This window comes from Rattus rattus, chromosome 5 (genome assembly GCF_011064425.1).
Source record: "Rattus rattus isolate New Zealand chromosome 5, Rrattus_CSIRO_v1, whole genome shotgun sequence".
NCBI classification, from domain to species: domain Eukaryota; kingdom Metazoa; phylum Chordata; class Mammalia; order Rodentia; family Muridae; genus Rattus; species Rattus rattus.
In genome coordinates this window covers 152452704-152470448 of record NC_046158.1, presented here as the reverse complement: position 1 = coordinate 152470448, position 17745 = coordinate 152452704, and the positions used below count along the sequence as shown (strand labels likewise).

Here is a 17745-nt window from a genome sequence, read left to right as displayed (position 1 = left end):
GCTGCCTGCCAATCAAGATGTGGACCTCTCAGCTGCCTCTCCAGTTCCGTGTCTGCCTGCATGCCACCATGCTTCCTGCCATGACAGTAACTGACTGAACCTTTGAACTGTAAGTCAGCCCCAATTAAATGTTTCCCTTTATAAGAGTTGCCATAGTCATGGTGTCTCTTCACAGCAACAAAACCCTAAGACAACCGCCAGTAGCAAACAGAGAGAAGCAGAGGATTTACTCTCTCCAGTTCTTATGCAAACTTTAAACAAACTCTTCTCTGCTCACCAATTCTTGCCTCCTATGTTTTTGACAATGCCTAGGACAAGACCCTGAAACCCCTGGGTCACAGAGGTACTGCTTTCAAATCACCATGGGGAGGGTCACTCACTCTGGGGAGAATTATGAGGTGCCTCTGCCCTGCCCCAGAAGAAGAGCACTGTGCTCTGACCAGGGTGCATGTGGGTGGAGGGCAGGGGCCTCCTCTTGGGCATACTGCCATCCAGGGTGGGGACATTTTGTATTACTCATGATGAGGGTGGCAACAAGTAACATGTTTTTAAGGAAGGGGAAATACATTAGCTACCATCTGAACTTAGATCCCTCTCTTCCTCTTCTCTCCTCTGTCAACTATCTCCTCCACAGGGTCACCTTCTGAGGAGCTGGCACCTGTTATCTGCACCCCCGCAGAAGAGGGCAACCCCCCCATCAGTTTCCTGTGGTGGAAACAGCAGGTGCAAAGGCTCTGTGCAGAGGGAGTATGGTGGGGCAGGAGTGGGGATTCTGGAGGGGGCAGGAGTTCAGACCAAAGGTCCTCAGCGCAGTGGGAAGTTGTGGAAGGGTTTGGAGCTGGCTTAAAGAGCTTCCTCGGTGTCACAAGTGCCTGTCACAGATTTCAGAGCCCATGCTGGCTCCCTGGCTCTTCTCAGATCTCACTACCTCCCCTACCCTAGCTTTCTCCAGCTCCTGCGATCGGTGGACACAAAGCCCTGGGTTTTATCCCAGCACTGTATAACCTAGGCAAGGTGGCACTCACCTGTAATCCCAGCACGTGAGGGGCTGAGGCAGGACAGAGTCTAAGGTCTTCCTTGGTTACCTAGTGAGTTGGAAGCCAGCTGAGCTACATGAGACACTGTCAAGTAGGGAAGAGGAGGGGAAAGAAAAGCAGAGGAAAAAGACAAGACAAGACAAGAAAGCAGAAGGCCCCCGTGGTGGAAGACTGCACACACTGGGTACAGGTCCCTGACCGTGACAAGCTGAGCACAGGTCCCCTGGCCGTGACAGGCCGAATTTCAGCCCTGCTGCTCAGCTGCCCAGAGAGTTTGGGCTATGGTTGTCAAATGCCTTCTGTGATGCTCTGGTAAGACTCTGGCCAGTGAGGAACCTGCCTGCCTCCATTTTAGTCTTGAAAGCCACCTTACAAAGACAAAGTAGGCTCATACCCTGTTTATGGTTAAACCCCTGTTCCTCCAGGCTTGGGCCATGCCCTCCTGTAACCTTAACTACACATGGTTCTGCACGTTCCAGGAATGGCCACCATGTCTTTGTCTCAGGAGGTCATTCCGAGTAACTGTTATGCTTATATTCTGTTCCTGTAACCCACCCATTTTTGCCCACTAACTCCCTCATTTGGAAACCCCGCTACCTCTGAGGTATAAAAATCTTGTCTTCCTCACATCCAAGGCTCTCTGTAAAATCCCAACTTAGGGTGAGATACCTGGCTGGATGTTCCCAGGCACACCTCTAAAATAAAGCTTGCTTTAACCAGACAATTGTAGGTTTGCTCTTTCTCCTCAAAAATTTCCAATTTAAGAGACAGCTTTACAGATAAGACCACACAGACTACTCCCTCAGCACATCTGTGCAGTGTGGGCATGGTCATGTGCTTCATGAACAGCACAGATAGCTGGCCGTGTTCGCTACCTCCTGTTTGGACCGGTGGTCTTTGGTTTGTCACAGCCCTGAGCACTCCACCTCACCTGGCTTGCTCTCTCATTTGTAACACCGCGTGGAGCTGTATAGATACCATTGTTATTTGAATTTGCAGTGCCTGTATCCCCTATCAGCTGGCTGGGTCTTTTGCCTCTATCAGAACTCACAGGTAAATAAGGAGTGGCTCTACTAGTGTTGACAGACAGGGATTCTTGTATGCCAAAGGCTTATGGGTGGGGCTGACTGAAACTGAAGTCCAAGTTCTGACAACTAGAGGCTTGTGGTTCCAGGCTCTGGCGCCAAGGCGCATGGCTCCGGGTGCCTATGTTAGCTAGAGGCTTATTTATGCTCTGACTTAGGTTTGCCAGCAGCCCAGCACTCCGCTGCAGTTAGTGTAATTCTCAGCTCCTCATAGCAACAGTTAGCAGTAGTCAGGGTCAACTACTATCATAGTTCTGAGGCCTCGGTGACGCAGAAGGGGCTGGAATAGATTTGATGCTCTACAGGATCTATAAATATCCTTACTCAGGGAATACCGTCTTAGTTAGGGTTACCGTTGCTGTGATGAAACACTGTGACCAAAAGCAACTCAGGAGGAAAGGGTCAGCTTGGCTCACAGCTCTACTTCATAGTTGGTCGTGGAAGGAAGCCAGGTCAGGAACCTGGAGGCAGGAGCTGATGAGGCTGCTGCTCACAGGGCTTGCTCAGCCATCTTCCTTTAAGCACCCAGAACCACCAGCCTAGGGATAGCACCGCCCATGGTGGACTGGGCCCTCTCCTATCAATCACTAATTAAGAAAATGCCCTACACGCTTGCCTGCAGTGAAGTCTTAAGGAGACATTTCTCAGTCGAGGCTCCCCCTCCCTGATGACTCTAACCTGTCATTAGCACAATTAGGTGACATGAGGTAGAACTTAAGCCCCGCTTCAGTAGGACCAGAAATAGTCATCTAATCAGGCTTGCTAGAAACAGTCTTGTGCAGTTTCTGCCCACCATTAGGTTTGTTCAGCAAAACTGACCTACAGTTAGGCTCCATTCCCATAACAAAAGGAGACAAGTCTGACTTACAACCCAGCCTTTAGGACCGGTCTCATAACAAAGAACGTTCCACCAACCGGCAGCTCGGCAGCTGGGGGGGCGGGGGGGGGGCGGGACGACTTCACACCTCACACCAGGACAGCCTTCAGTCTGCCTTCAAGTCCAAGTTCCCTCCTAGGGAAAATATTTAAATAAGCAACATGGATGAACCTAGGAAATAATTCTTGCATCTTGTTTTAAGTTGTTAGAAGTGTGGCTTGGGGCCAGGACTTGAAAGAGATTTAAGGATGACAGTGGGACATACACACACGCCTAAGGCCTATATAAACTGGCAAGTTTCCTACCTGGGGCTAGTTTCCTTTGTATGTTAGCCAGAATCTGGCCGACTGCTATTACTAAAGAGTTTTTCCTTTATGAATCTCTAAGTGCTTGGAGCAATTTCTCACCAGGAATTCGTAGTTACTCCACACCCTCAGGTGTCAGGATTCTCAGCTCCCAGAGTGGCTGGGCTACCGGAGCCTCAGGTGTCAGCCCTCAGCAGTCACTGGGAGCAGTGTTAGCTTGGCTTTGGATGCCGGACTCTGTCCTCAGGACATGACAGCTCCCAGGATCTCTTCCAGAGACTGGACGGTGGCCCCTGATCTTAGCTCCTCACCGCCCCTCTGTATTTCTGCTCCCTTAGTTATCTCCCTGGTCTCTTCTCCACTACCTCTGGAATCCCAAATTACTGAGAAAGGGCTCCCCATCCCATTCTGAGGGAAGATAAGGATATCTAGGTCTTGCATAACAGCAGCCATTGCAAGATGTCTGGAGCAGTCCTGACTGGAACAAGGCCTGCTGGGGCAGGAGTCCTGACTTCAGCTGCAGTGTCCTCAGAGTGACCATAAGGTGTCCAAAAAGGCCAGCCTGCCATCGAGGCAATCCAGTCACTTGCCAGAGAAGTGACTCCTCAGTCAATGGCTTCCTTGCCGGATTTTAATGTATGATGGAATGGCCCTGCTCTGAAGGGTTTTGCTCATTAGAAAAAAACATTAAAGAGCACTTACAAAAAAAAAAAAAAACCCTAAATCTATATCAAAATTAACAGTCTCTGTAGCATTGACCAATGGTACTTAGCCCGTGCCTCAGTGCTCTGGGAAGGTTGCGTCCCTCTGCCTGTCTCAGTTCATCTCCCCTGTTGGGTTGATACCAGGACATCGTCTAAACTGATACTCATGAGTACAAGGAAGGCAAACACCCTCAACGTTGTCCCTGCGCATTGGCTGTGTGCAGGGCAGAGTCCTGGAACTTCATTTTAGCCAAAGGTTGGCGCGAAGAAGAAAATACAAGACTTTTAACAAGTTCCCATTCACACGGCTTCATTTCTGTGAAGAGACACAATAAATAAACCAGGTCTGTGGTGTGTCCAAAGTCATGTAGTCTCAGCTGTATCTGAGACTTAGGAAGGTGAATAACCCTCTCACCCCAACCCCCCAGTTGTGGATACACAACCTGGTCCATATTTTTTCCTTTTAGGTGGCTTCCTCCTGTTTTCAATCAAGGTGGGTGATAGTGATGGAGTACGTGCTATTTGTTTCTCCATAACAAATGACTACAAACCTAATGATTGGAAGTAAAATTAACCCCCTTATGCTGTATACGCGTGGCAATGGCTGAGAGCAAGGCATCAGCCAGGAAGACGTGTCCGGCAGGCAGGGTTGGCAGTGAGGCCCGAGTACACTGCGGTCTTGGCTGAGGATCAGTTCTTCACAGGCAGCTGATCTAAGGCTCCCTACAGGTTAGTGCCTGGGGGCATTGGCACTATGATTCAGTCTAGTATTGCCTGGGGGTGGGCTTGGGGGGCTTCTGTAGGGCACATCACATTGTGGCTTGGTCAGAGCGAATGGTTAAGTGACCAGGACACCAAGTAAGGCTGACAATGCCAACTTGCATAACCAGATTGTAAATCTCGTTTTTCTGTCTTCCGTTTGCTGGGAGCCTCTCACTAGGTCTCCACTACAGGCATGGAAGCCAGGGAAGTGGATGACCCTAGGGTACAAATGCCAGGGGGCAGGGACTGTTGGGAAGCAATCGAAAGGTGCTTCCTCCTTGAGAGGGTCAAGTGAAGAAAGATGCCTCAATTTTCTGGAAGGGACAGTTAGGCAGACATCCCTACTGCACTGTCAGCTGCCCAGCTCCCTGTACCCATCAGAATTTGTCTCCTTCAACTGGGATAAAACTCCTCATTCCTGGACTGGGGATATTCTCAGTGACAGAGTACCCGCCTGGCATACAGGAGGGCTTAAATTCCACTCCCAGAACTACAGTGAAACCAACACTCTTAACAGTGCCTCAAGATCTCAGGGTATGGCTCCTGACCCATCCACTCCTCTCCACTTGACCTCTCTGAACCCCTAGGTTCCAGACCCTCCGCCTTCACTTGGGATGTTCCTTTGTTCCCCACTGGTTCCTTTGCCATCCCCTTCACTGTCCCCAGGACCTGGTCCATCAGGCCCCAGTTGAAGTTTTCCTTCCTCAGACAAAGCAACCCAGCCATCCCCAGCTGCCTGGCTGCACACCCAGGCTAATGTTCTGCAGCTGCCCTTCCTTGTGCTGCAGGGTTCCTCTGACTCCTTTAGATAATTTTCTTCTGCCTTTTCAAGTAAGCTCCATAGGAACAAGGAATTTGTCTGCCTTGTTCCCTGGGCCACCCCAAGTCTGAGCAAGTGTTCCTGTGCTTATCAGGATAGAGAGTGAACGATTCTAAATGCCTGAGATGTTAGAGGTGCTGTGTGGGGCGGGGTGTGTGGGGTGTGGGGGTACACATGGGAGAGGCCCGTCACAGGATGTGTGTGTGTGTGTGTGTGTGTGTGTGTGTGTGTGTGTGTGTGTGTGTGTGTGTGTGTACACTCGGAAGGCCAGTGAAGGGTGGGCCACAGTGCTGTGGTAACTATTTGCAGAGTGACAGTTTCTCCAGGGAAACTTAAAGTAAGTTCCTTTGTGGAGCCACAGCATTGGCTGTCGGGCGGTACCAGGTTCCCCTCTGTCCCGCCCCCCAGGCTCAGGCCGGGCTGGCCGACGTGGCGGAGGGAGAGCGCAGGCCCTAGCTCTGGGGAAAGTTTATCCGCCACGGCTACAGCGGGGATTTGACCAGGACGTGCAGGGCCCAGAGCCCAGCCCGCCTGCCCAGCGCTACTCGCTAGCTATGGGTAAGTCGCGGCCACGGATCTCGGGCCACCCCCACACCCTCCCGGACCCCGCGACAGGCAGGGCGGTCCCCCGCTGTCCATCCGCCTTCCTGGGGAGTGGCCTGACCACAGAGAGCCCCCAGGAGCCCCAGAGTAATGATTCTGCAGACAGAGTCACTTTGGGGTGCTGAGGCCATTGAGGGCTCTGCAGACAGCTCCAAGGAGACTCCAGTTATGCAGACTGGGCCATACACCCCGGAGCCAAGCCAGCTAACAGGTTGCTAAGTACCTCAGTGCTGGGTATTGCCCTAGGGACAGGGCACTGACAGGGCCAGATTAGACAGAACTCCTGGGCTGGATTTGGCTTTGGTGAGAGGAGATAGGTCCACTAATGAGGGGTTCCAGCCAGGAGGACAGGTCTCTGCTACTGCAGGGGATCAAGATTTCTGTTATCTTTTCTGGACTCAGAAACTTAAAGGGATAGTCAGTTTCTCATTCTTCCGTGGACATGAGGTTCAGACCCCGGGGCTGGGACACACCGTGAACAGGGAGACTGTACTCTCAGCCTCGAGGTGAGGAGCTGGGGACCAGGCAATGAACACGAGCTGTGGAACACACAGAGGTATGAAGGCCAGGAGGTGTGATCCTTGGGTAGCACAGGAGGCCAAGGCAGACCTGAGGTCTTGTCCAGAAGTGGGTTTTGCTGAGATGGGGCTGGGGGGTGGGCAGAAACGCACATTGGGGTCTAAGCCAGAGGCTCAGCAACTCAGTGGATAAGGGGAGGGGGCTGAGAGGCCAGTAGGGAAGATCATGCCAGGCTCTGAGGGCCGTGAAGAGAACTTTGGATGTCATTCCAAACGACAAGGGAAGCTGGAGGTTTTAAGCTGCAATGGTGGATGGGGTAACTTGTTGTTAAAACTGTGCCCTAGGCTGTTCAGGGCAGAGTCACTGTAGCTAACACTGGGGAGATAGCTGTTATCCCAATTGTAGATAACACAGTACAGAAAGGCTCGTTCTCTTAGCCCTGTCAGGGAATAAACACTGTTCCTCTAACAGGTTGGAACAGGAGAATTTCAAGGAAAAATTGAGCCAAAGCAAGAACTAACCCCAGACAGGCAATTAGGACTCCCTGGATATCCATGGCTGGTGTCTGGGACCCACGGTGTCATGGCATGAGCTTGCGTGGGCTTAAACCGCCTTGTCTTTGTCAACTGAGAGACTAAGGACCACATGCCTCTGTCTGAGCTGGCTCCTCTGTGGCTTTCCTTGGTGGACGGTCTGGTACCTCTAATTCCCTGGGATCTCCACGATGAAGTTCTCCCACCAGTTCCAAGGGTGACAGGGTCCTCTGGGATCCACGGCTGCAGTGGCCTGCTGATCCCTGGCATGGTGATATAAACCTTGAGGAAACTATTTTCTAAGTGGCTCTGGGCCAGCACAGTGTCCCCAAGGGCTCTCTCCTCTCCCAGGAAAGCCTTTTAATTAAGTTTATAGCTTTGGAGTGGATGGAACTTGGTGGATTTCTCAGATGCCCACAAACCATCCACTCTATTAATCCAATACAGTGTGCTTGGCTTATTTTTAAAGGTGTGAATCTCTTCGGGGATCTTGCCTTCCTCAGGCCCAACTTCACACTGGATTCTCAGGCCAGGCTGCCCTGCTCTGGCTCCCAACTCTCACTGTAAACCTGGCAAAAAGCAGTTACCAATGGCTATGTCATAGCCCGAATATGACTACCTGGAAATTCCCATTCAGTTTAGTTGTTTAAAAATCACTTCTAAAAAAGTTGTGTGTGTGTGCACACATGCGTGTATATGAAAGAAAGAGGTGATGATGATGGTGTGTGTGTGTGTGTGTGTGTGTGTGTGTGTGTGTGTGTGAGGAGAGAGAGAGAGAGAGAGAGAGAGAGAGAGAGAGAGAGAGAGAGAGGTGATGATGGTGGTGGTGGTGGTGGGATGTGTGTATGTATGTGTGTGTGTGTGTGTGTACACATGTGTGTGAGAGAGAGGTGATTGATGATAGTGGTGGTGGTGGTGGAGTGTGTGTGTATGCATGTGTATGTGTACACATGTGTGTGTGGGAGAGGTGATGATGGTGGTGGTGGTGTGTGTGTATGTGCATGTGTGTGTGAGAGAGGTGATGATGGCGGTCGTGGTGGTGGAGGTGGTGTGTGTGTGTGTGTATGTGCATGTGTGTGTGAGAGAGGTGATGATGATGGTGGTGGTGGTGGTGGAGGTGTGTGTGTGTGTGTGTATGGGTGGGAAGAGGGTGCAGGAGTACACATGCCATCCTGTGCATATGGAGATCAGAGAACAGCCTCGGGTAATCAGTCTGCTCTCTCCTTGTCGAGCCAGGGCCTCTTTGGTTGTTGTTGTTGCTCTGCGAGCTCCAGGTTAGCTGCCTCCACACTTCTGGGTGACTCTACCGTTTCTGTGTCCCACCTTGGCAGAGGAATGTTGGTATTACAGATGCGGCAACCACATCTGGCTTTCTGTGTATTCTAGGACTCAAGCTCCAGGCTTATTCAGCAAGCAGTTTTACCTGCTTTTAGACAGTCTCACTGGACCTAAAATATGACTTTTAAATTTAGATCTCCAAAGAGTCTCTCAGGCTGCCGACAAGTCATACATAAATTCTTTGCTGGAATGTAACAAATGGTGTCTAGTCCAATTCTGAGTAGAACTTTTATTCCTGTCTGGAGCCTCATGGGCCAGGCCGTCAGTGCCTACATTCCTGTTGGTGTTCTGGTCTTCTGAGCTTCTGCAGGACACATTCAATAAGCCCTGATAATAGTGTTCTTGGGCTTCTCTAGTCCATATCCCTAAACTCTTGCAACCCCTCCCACAAACCATAAGTCCCATAGGTTTAAGAACCACCAGGTACAGCCTCAGCAGCAACCCCACTTCTGGCACCAATCACCTTTTTAGCTATTCTCCATAGCTGTGGCCCAAATACCAGAGAGAATAATTTGAAAGTAGCCAAGGCTTATTTTGACTTCCCAGTTTTAGAGTGTTTGGTCCATGGTGTCTTGGTCTACTGCGTAAAGGCAGGATGGTGTGGTAGAGGAAGCATAGAGCAAGGGGTCCTTTTACCTCATGATGGAATGGAAACAAAGGGTAGAGAAGGGCAGTGAGTCAGTTATTTACTTCTTCCAGACAGGTTCCACATCTTAATGTTTCCAGAACCTTCCCACCACTAACAGGGGATCAAGTTCCCCAACAACACAAGCTTTTTGTGGGTTCAATTCATACATAAGCTCTAGTAATCACCTCATGTCGCCTCTGAGAGTGAACTTGAGGGACCAAAGGAGGTGAGGACAGTGTGTTTTGCTTTATAAAGAGATAAGAGAAGCCAGGGATATGTCTTCAGGATCATGCTAAGGCATTCCTTCCCCACCTGAGGTACGACAGTATAGTATAGAGTAGAGTTTATTCAGGACATGGGGAGGGGAGTTGAGAGAAAGTCAGAGGGGGGGAGGGAGGGAGGGAGGGAAGGAGGAGGAGGAGGAGGAGAAGAGGAGGAGGAGGAGGAAGAAGAGAGGAGGAAGAGGGAGAGAAGGAGGAGAGGCTGGCCATGAACAAATGGAGAGAGAGAGTGGGGAGGGGAATGGGGAGAGAGGGGGAAGAGGGTAAGGAGCAGGAGCAAGAGGAGAAGAGAAGGGAGCAAGAACACAAGAGCAAGAGAGAGGAGGGGGCAAGCAGCCAGGTAACTAGTGGGGCGGAGCCTAGAAGAAATGACAACACAGTGGGCCAGGCAGTGGGTGCTTCCTTCATGAAGAAAGAAGGTGAAAATCGCATCGATTTTTCCACCATGAGCATTTTGCCTCTTCATAAAAATTATCTGACACCCAGGAAGAGGCAGGAAGGAGAGATCAGAATAAAATCCTATCGCACAAACATTTGTCATCTAGGGGTGCTGATGGCCTGACTTTGCCTCTGGCAAAGGCCTCTCCTTTTTCTGGTCATGAGTTCATTCCCTCATTGGTAATACCAAGGCACATCTCATAACGCCGTGGTAAGACACAAATGAGCTGTTAAAGCTTAGTAATCAAAGCGACACCTGGACCAGAGACTGCTCTCAGCAAATCTAGCGGTTGGTCGTGTTACCAAAGTTCTCCTTGTCGGCAGTGGGGGTGGGGTGGTAGATGCTGCTGGCTGCTTCTAGATGCTTCCAGAAATATCTGTGCTTAAAGTGTGAATTAAAACTTAAGATGACCTGCACAACTCCAATGCCAATGTGGCAATCACCAAACACACGAGTTATTAATATTATTAATAGTAATGAAAGGAATTTTATTCCGAAGTCATGGGCACGAAGAGACTGTTTTTCTAAGTAAATTTATGGAAACGAAGCCCGACACCTTCCATCACCTTAGCTGCCATTCAAATGCCCAGTCGTTCACACGCGGCTGGTTACTAATGTATGCAACAGTGCAGGTGTAGAGGCTTCTATGTTCTAGAACATTCCGTGAAAAGCAGGCTTGGCATCGAAAAGCAGCGTCTTGAGTGGGCAATGTGGAGAGCTTGGCTGATACATTTAAATTGATCTTTGCGAAGCAGGAACTCTTAGGCTGAACTGGATAGCATCCAGTTCTAAGTGCTTGGGGTTAAGTGTTCTGGAAACATAGGGCTCTGAAGGTTGGGTGTCCCTTCATGAATAAAGTTAGGAACCTGCCAGTCTTGAGGATGAGGGTGGGAGAGATCTCGGCTGACAAACGCTGCATCACTGGGCTGTGCTTGTCTCCAGTGTTCCTGCTCACAGTCCCTTTAAAATCCCTCACCATTTGTATTTCTGTCTCTCCTTCCTCACTGTGCAAACCCTCAAGGCTTCATGACCAACAACTATGGATTCTCCCACCACCCACCATCTCATTAACATCTGATTTTAAATTCACGAACTCCACTTGCTCCTTGGGGCTATTTTTCTTGCAACTTTTCTCCTTCCCTTTCTTGGAGATATAATTTCTTGTCAGTTATTTTGAGGATTCTGATGAAAATCACCTGGCTGTCTCTTTGACTACATCCCACAGTCATGCATGTGGCCTTTCTGTCCCTGTAGATGGCTATTTTTATCTTATTCCTCCGCCTTCTCTGCTAGTTAGTTGTGTTTTGAGACAGGGTCTTGCTGTGTAGACCAGGCTGGCCCCAAACTTGTACTACTTCTGCCTGCTGTGCTCATGGCCTACTTATGTCTCATAAGAACACAGAGTTTCATGATTCTTTTTTTTTTCTTTTTCTTTTTTTTTTCGGAGCTGGGGACTGAACCCAGGGCCTTGCGCTTGCTAGGCAAGCGCTCTACCACTGAGCTAAATCCCCAACTGAGTTTCATGATTCTTAAGGAGGGTGGTAACTGGTCAGATGTGCACCCTGATTTCCAAAAACCGATTTTCCATTCCTTTGGCAGTCTATCAATAGCACTCAGGGCTTCATTCACTGTAGGCAAGGGTTCCATCCCCAGGCCCACACGGCTTCACCCACCCCCAACCCTTTACCTCCCCCATGTAAAGCAGAGCTCAGCAGGGCTCCTCCATTGCCCAGTGCTGATGGTGTGAAGTCCTCACCTGAAATGATATGAACTTTATCAGTTGTCTGGCTCCCGGTCCTGGACAACACCACAGCAGTGCCAGGCTTCGGAGCACAGCCAGCATGTGATAGATGCTGGATGGTGGCTATCTGCAACAACATGACAACCAGTGGACTGTGAAGACGGTGGGAAATGGATGGGTCTGTGGATAGATGGGTCAATGAACCAATGGGTGGTTGGGCAAATTAAAGGGGAAATGGAGAGATATAGAGGGATGGATGGGTGGGTGGATACAAGAGATGGGCGGGTGGATAGGTAAATGCGTGACTGCATGGTTTGGTAAACATAAGGAAGGAAAAAGAGAGGGATGAGTATGTATGTTGGCAGGAGGAAGGGAGGGAGGAAAGTAGGATGGATGAATGCATGGATGAACGCAAGGATGAATGGATAGACAGAGGTATATGTGGGTGGATGGATAAAGGAAGGGAAGGAGGGAAAAAGGAGTATGGCTGTCTGGATGACTGGATGGATGGGTGGATGGATGGGTGTGTGGATGGATGGGTGGGTGGGTGGGTGGATGGATGGATGACTGGATGGATGGGTGGATGGATGGGTGTGTGGATGGATGGGTGGGTGGGTGGATGGATGGATGGATGACTGGATGGATGGGTGGATGGATGGATGTGTGGATGGATGGATGGGTGGATGGATGGGTGGATGGATGCGTGGGTGGATGGGTGGATCTATGGGTTGATAGGAGAGAGAAAGGAGAGGAAGAGAAGGAAGGATAAGTAGTTGACTGGATGTATGTATGTATAGGTAGATGGGTGGAAAAGGGAAGGGTGTATGGAGACAGGCTGAGCAGGCAGATGGCTGTCTGGATGTTTAGAGTGAGGGATGGAAGGATGGATGGATGTGTCAGTGGATGGAAGGAAGGAAGGAAGGAAGGCAGGTGGTTGAACAGTAGACAGCTGGACAGCTGGAGGGCTGACAGACAGAAGGGAAGAGGTGACATGCAGACCCTCTATGACAGTCAATATGAGCCCTGCCCTATCATTTTGTTTCCCCAGGCCTTGGCCCGACTGTCCTCCCGCTCTGTGCCTCCGTGTCTCTGCTGGGGGGCCTGACCTTTGGCTATGAGCTGGCTGTCATATCCGGTGCCCTCCTACCACTGCAGCTGGACTTCGGGCTGAGCTGCCTGGAACAGGAGCTCCTGGTGGGCAGTCTGCTCTTGGGTGCTTTCCTCGCCTCCCTTGTCGGGGGCTTCCTCATTGACTGCTATGGCAGGAGACGAGCCATCTTGGGGAGCAATGTGGTGCTGCTGGCTGGCAGCCTGATTCTGGGTCTGGCCGGCTCCCTTCCCTGGCTGCTCCTGGGCCGCTCATCCGTGGGCTTCGCCATCTCTCTGTCTTCCATGGCTTGCTGTATCTACGTGTCAGAGTTGGTGGGGCCGAGGCAGCGGGGCGTGCTGGTATCCCTCTACGAGGTGGGCATCACTGTGGGCATCCTGTTCTCCTACGGCCTCAACTACGTCCTGGCTGGCAGCCCTTGGGGCTGGAGGCACATGTTCGGCTGGGCGGCTGCACCCGCTCTCCTACAGTCACTCAGCCTTTTCTTTCTCCCTGCTGGTACAGAAGGCACAGCAGCCCGCCAAGACCTCATCCCACTCCAGGGAGGGGAGACCAGCAAACTGGGCCTGGTGAAGGCACAGTACACCTTTCTGGACCTCTTCAGGGCCCAGGACAGCATGTGGAGCCGCACAGTAGTGGGGCTGGGGCTGGTGATGTTCCAGCAGCTAACGGGACAGCCCAACGTGCTATATTATGCCTCCACCATATTTCGCTCTGTTGGCTTCCATGGGGGCTCCTCAGCTGTGCTGGCTTCTGTGGGGCTTGGTACTGTGAAGGTGGTTGCCACCCTGATCGCCACGGGGCTGGTGGACCGTGTAGGCCGTAGAGCCCTTCTACTCTCTGGTTGTGCTCTCATGGCCTTGTCTGTCAGTGGCATAGGCCTAGTCAGCTTTGCTGTGTCCCTGGACTCTGGCCCCAGCTGCCTGGCCACATCCAACGCCAGCCAGCAGGTGGACCTGCCTCAAACCCCGGGTCTGCTTGTGCGAACATCTCTACCACCAGTGCTACACACCAGTGGAGACCAAGGACAACCAGTCCGGTCAGTCACTGAGAGACCCATCCATCCAGTCATCACAGCGTCCCTGGGACCAGCTCTGAATATTGACTCCTCAGTGCCCACTAGTCCCATCCCGGAGCATACCCTCCTCTGCTGGTCTGCACTGGTTTGCATGATGGTCTACGTGAGCGCCTTCTCCTTTGGATTTGGACCAGGTAGGAGGGCTTATAGGGCAGGGAGATCCAGAGCTTTCTGTCCCTTTCAGTGGGCCTTATTAGTCTAGGGACACTTAGGCTGAGGCTCCAGGGTCCTTTGCATATATAAGGGGCTCCCCCATTAGCTTAAACCCAACAGTACCTGTAAGTTTTTAAGCTCCACCCCCTTCTCCCAACCCCCACCCCTGGCACCATAATTTAAACTTCAAGTCTCTTCAATCCTTAGATCTATACCCGAGTGGTTCCATTGGAAGGACCGGCTTGAAGAGAATGTAATGAATCAGATAAAAACCAGACATAAGGGATTGGGGATTTAGCTCAGTGGTAGAGCACTTACCTAGCAAGCTCAAGGCCCTGGGTTCGGTCCCCAGCTCTGGAAAAAAAAAAAAAACCCAGACATAGGGGTTGGGGATTTAGCTCAGTGGTAGAGCACTTACCTAGCAAGCGCAAGGCCCTGGGTTCGGTCCCCAGCTCTGGGAAAAAAAAAAAAAAAAAAAAAAAAAAACCAGACATAGGGGTTGGGGATTTAGCTCAGTGGTAGAGCACTTACCTAGCAAGCGCAAGGCCCTGGGTTCGGTCCCCAGCTCTGAAAAGAAAAAAGAAAAAAAAAAACCAGACACACGAGTTTGCCTAGGACCCTTCTGCTCTTGGCACTGAATGTCTTATGTCCCAGGAACCTGAGACCTCGGCTATTCACAGGATTCCTGCAGAGGCACAGAGGGTGTGCAGTTGAGAGAATCTGAGGCCAGGAGTGTGACACATGCCTTGGCTAACAAGGGTGGGAGGTGGCCTGTTCAGTTCATGGGTGCCCAGAATCTCTCTTGCTCTCGCCTCCAGTAACCTGGCTGGTCCTCAGTGAGATCTATCCGGTGGAGATCCGAGGGCGAGCCTTCGCCTTCTGCAGCAGCTTCAACTGGGCAGCTAACCTCTTCATCAGCCTGTCCTTCCTCGACCTCATCGGTGAGCACTCTGGCCTCATCCTGGGGGTGTCCAGCTGGACCCTGCGACAGTTCTCTCCAGAGCTAAAGCGACCAAATTCGCTGGGTCACAGCGGCCTGAAACCTGATGCAGCCCACTTGTGAATTGAAAGGGACTATTTTATCTCAGGTCACCTAAATGAGCAGAGTGAGTGGCAAGCAAGGCCAGTCCTGGGTTTTCCTACTCCAGGGTCTGTCCTTCATTATCTCTCAGTCTGCTATCCCCATTACCCCACCTCCCACCCCACCCCAACCCCACCGCCCCCACCCTCACCCTCACCCACCCACCCCTACCCCCACCCCTCATCCACCCACCCCCACACCTGACCCCCCCGCACCCTCCCACACCCCCCCCACACACACTCCCCGCACCGCCCTCCACCCCCCACCCCCACCCCCACCCCCACCCCCACCCCCACCCTGCAGCCAGCATGCCTTGGGGCACCTCTCTCATAAGCTGCAGCCCAAGTCCTGGGTCCTGTTCCCATTGGCTCAACGAGATCACCTGCCCCTCCTAGAACCAATGGCCTGCTCTTCTGATGCCCAGAGGCTCCTTCACCCTGGCAGTTCTTAGGACTGGGTTACTTGCCTACTTCCGGTGGTCAAGTGTTTGCATGTCTAGCTCGTGAGGCTGTGTGGACATTTTGGAGACGCCACCCACATGACAGTCTCCCAGCCTTCCTTCGCTGCTGTGTGGGATGGATATGTGAAATGGACAAAGAGACAAAATCAGGAGGGAGGAAAGAGGAAGGACCCATCAAGAGCCCTCAAGCCCCGCGTCATGGATGGGGAAATAATTTCTAAGTCCAGCCTGGTGTCCGAGGACTGGAGCCTGGCCCTACAGACCCAGCCTAGGGCAGATTCCACTTCTACAGGAGGGTGATGGAAAGGGTAATCGTGGCTGCCAGAGAGAAAGGCACCCTCGCAGAACCTGGCTTCCCCGCTATAGAGAGTTCCTTCCTTCAAGTCCCCTCTCTATGTCATGGGCCCACTGACTTTAGAAGCTGCCCATGGAGGTCTCTTTGATATGGTCCAGAGCCCCCAGTCCTAGGCTGGAGCAGTAGCTCGCGTCTTCCTGTTCTGGCTCAGGTCTAGTCTAGACCAACTGTAGCTCAAATTTCAAGGTGACCCTTTGTGGCCTTCTAGAGCAGAAATTCTGGCGGCCTCTAATGGGCCCTGCAGCTAGCCACTCCTCCACGTGGGTATTCTGACTCTGAGAGCTCTTTCTCTCCGTACAAGTTGTCCTCACTGTGTTGGTGGCCCCAGCCTCAGGGACAGCCTGTCACATTCTGGCTGTCAAGTCCTTACCTGAGGACTTCTTAGCCCTCTGCAAACTGGCATCCCCGGCCCGTGCGTGGGTGGACTACTGGCTCTCCATCTAGAACCTGCTCCTGACCCACACTCCCAACATTGTGTCCCAAGGTGCCATCGGCTTGGCCTGGACCTTCCTGCTGTATGGGCTGACCGCTGTCCTTGGCCTAGCTTTCATCTACTTACTCGTTCCTGAAACAAAAGGACAGTCACTAGCTGAAATAGAGCAGCAGTTTCAGATGAGGAGGTATGTGGTGGATGAGGGGTGGGGGCTGGGACGGCGCCTCAAAAGTGGGGTCCTTCAGACTCCTCTTTCTATTGCTGGATGCTCACATCTCCTGTCACCCCCCACCCTCACCCCTTCACCGCCCATCCGGGATCCCCGCTGCTTTCCTTCAGTTATTTTGTATCATTAGTGTTGGTGCTGCATTGACTTAAGGCTCAGCTCCCCTGGATTTGTGCGTGTGCTGAAGGGAGCATATCCGGGCCTCTGCATGTGTAACCAGGGGAAAGCATTCTACCACTGAGCTCCATCCCAGCCCTGGTTTTTATTTTTGAGACAGAGCCCCACCATGTAAGGTGGGGACCACAATGTCCGCTGCTTCCTGCTCAGGGAGAGCCCAGGTCTGCCGCTCTCTGATTGTACGGTTTCCTTGGCAGGTTCCCTCTGAGCTTTGGCCACAGGCAGCACAGCGGTATTCAGTACCGCCGCCTGGAGGTCTCCTCAGCCTCCTGAGGGGTCCGTCTGCTTGGAAGATGCTGGGACATTGGTTTCTGCAGCCCAGCTCCAGATCCCTGCCTGCTGGGGCCTGGAACTCGTGATCTAGAATTCCTTCTGTAGAGAGCCCTGCTCCAGAGGCTGCCTCTGACCAGGGAGAGAGATGAGCACCAAACTCTCCCTTTTGAGTGTGAGACTCCAAGGGCTCTGGAAGCTCTAGTTTCGTGCCTCAGTTTCCCTGTGGAGTTTGCTTGTCTACCATATTTATAAGGACACCCTCTGTGGTGTGTTCACCAAGTGCTTCTCAGAAGACCTGGGAAGGAGGTGTCCCCTACCACCAGCCCAGACCAGCAGAGGCTGAGTCTCCACACTCCTCGTCCCCTTGCCGAGGTCTTAGTGATCCAGAACCCGTATTCACCACCACCTTCCTCTTGCCCAAGATATTTATCAGGTGCTGGGACTCTGACTGGGGACAGCAGGCTGTAACCAAGATGGCTTTATGACCCTGCCTCAGTTTCCCCCATGTGTCTTACAGAAACCTGGACTAGGCTGCTCCTAAGATCCCTTCTCCACAAGAATGGAAGTCTCAGAGCAGGGACATAATAAGCACTCGGTGAGGGCCCCCATCAAATGGCTCTGGGGACAGGAGCTTTTTTTTTAACAGAGTACACCTCAGTTCCAGAGTCTAGCACTCTGGAACGTAAGAGCTGAACCACGACACGTGACAAGCACTAGGAACCCCACAGT

General features: G+C 51.8%; 1 protein-coding gene across 3 annotated transcripts; it reads left to right on the top strand.

The window, feature by feature from the left end:
* The first annotated feature begins 5860 nt into the window (after positions 1 to 5860).
* Positions 5861 to 17267, top strand: Slc2a10 (solute carrier family 2 member 10). Of its 3 annotated transcripts, XM_032904803.1 has the most exons (6): positions 5861 to 5927; positions 5999 to 6148; positions 12721 to 13992; positions 14830 to 14952; positions 16392 to 16527; positions 16941 to 17267. In XM_032904803.1, the coding sequence occupies exons 2-6, from the start codon at positions 6145 to 6147 to the stop codon at positions 17014 to 17016; spliced, it is 1611 nt and encodes a 536-aa protein (XP_032760694.1). In that variant the 5' UTR covers positions 5861 to 5927; positions 5999 to 6144; the 3' UTR covers positions 17017 to 17267. The 3 variants fall into 3 exon arrangements, with proteins under 3 accessions (XP_032760694.1, XP_032760696.1, XP_032760693.1); XM_032904805.1 differs by lacking the exon at positions 5861 to 5927 and having other exon boundaries at positions 5978 to 6148; XM_032904802.1 differs by lacking the exons at positions 5861 to 5927; positions 5999 to 6148 and adding an exon at positions 8380 to 8449.
* Positions 17268 to 17745: the final 478 nt, after the last annotated feature.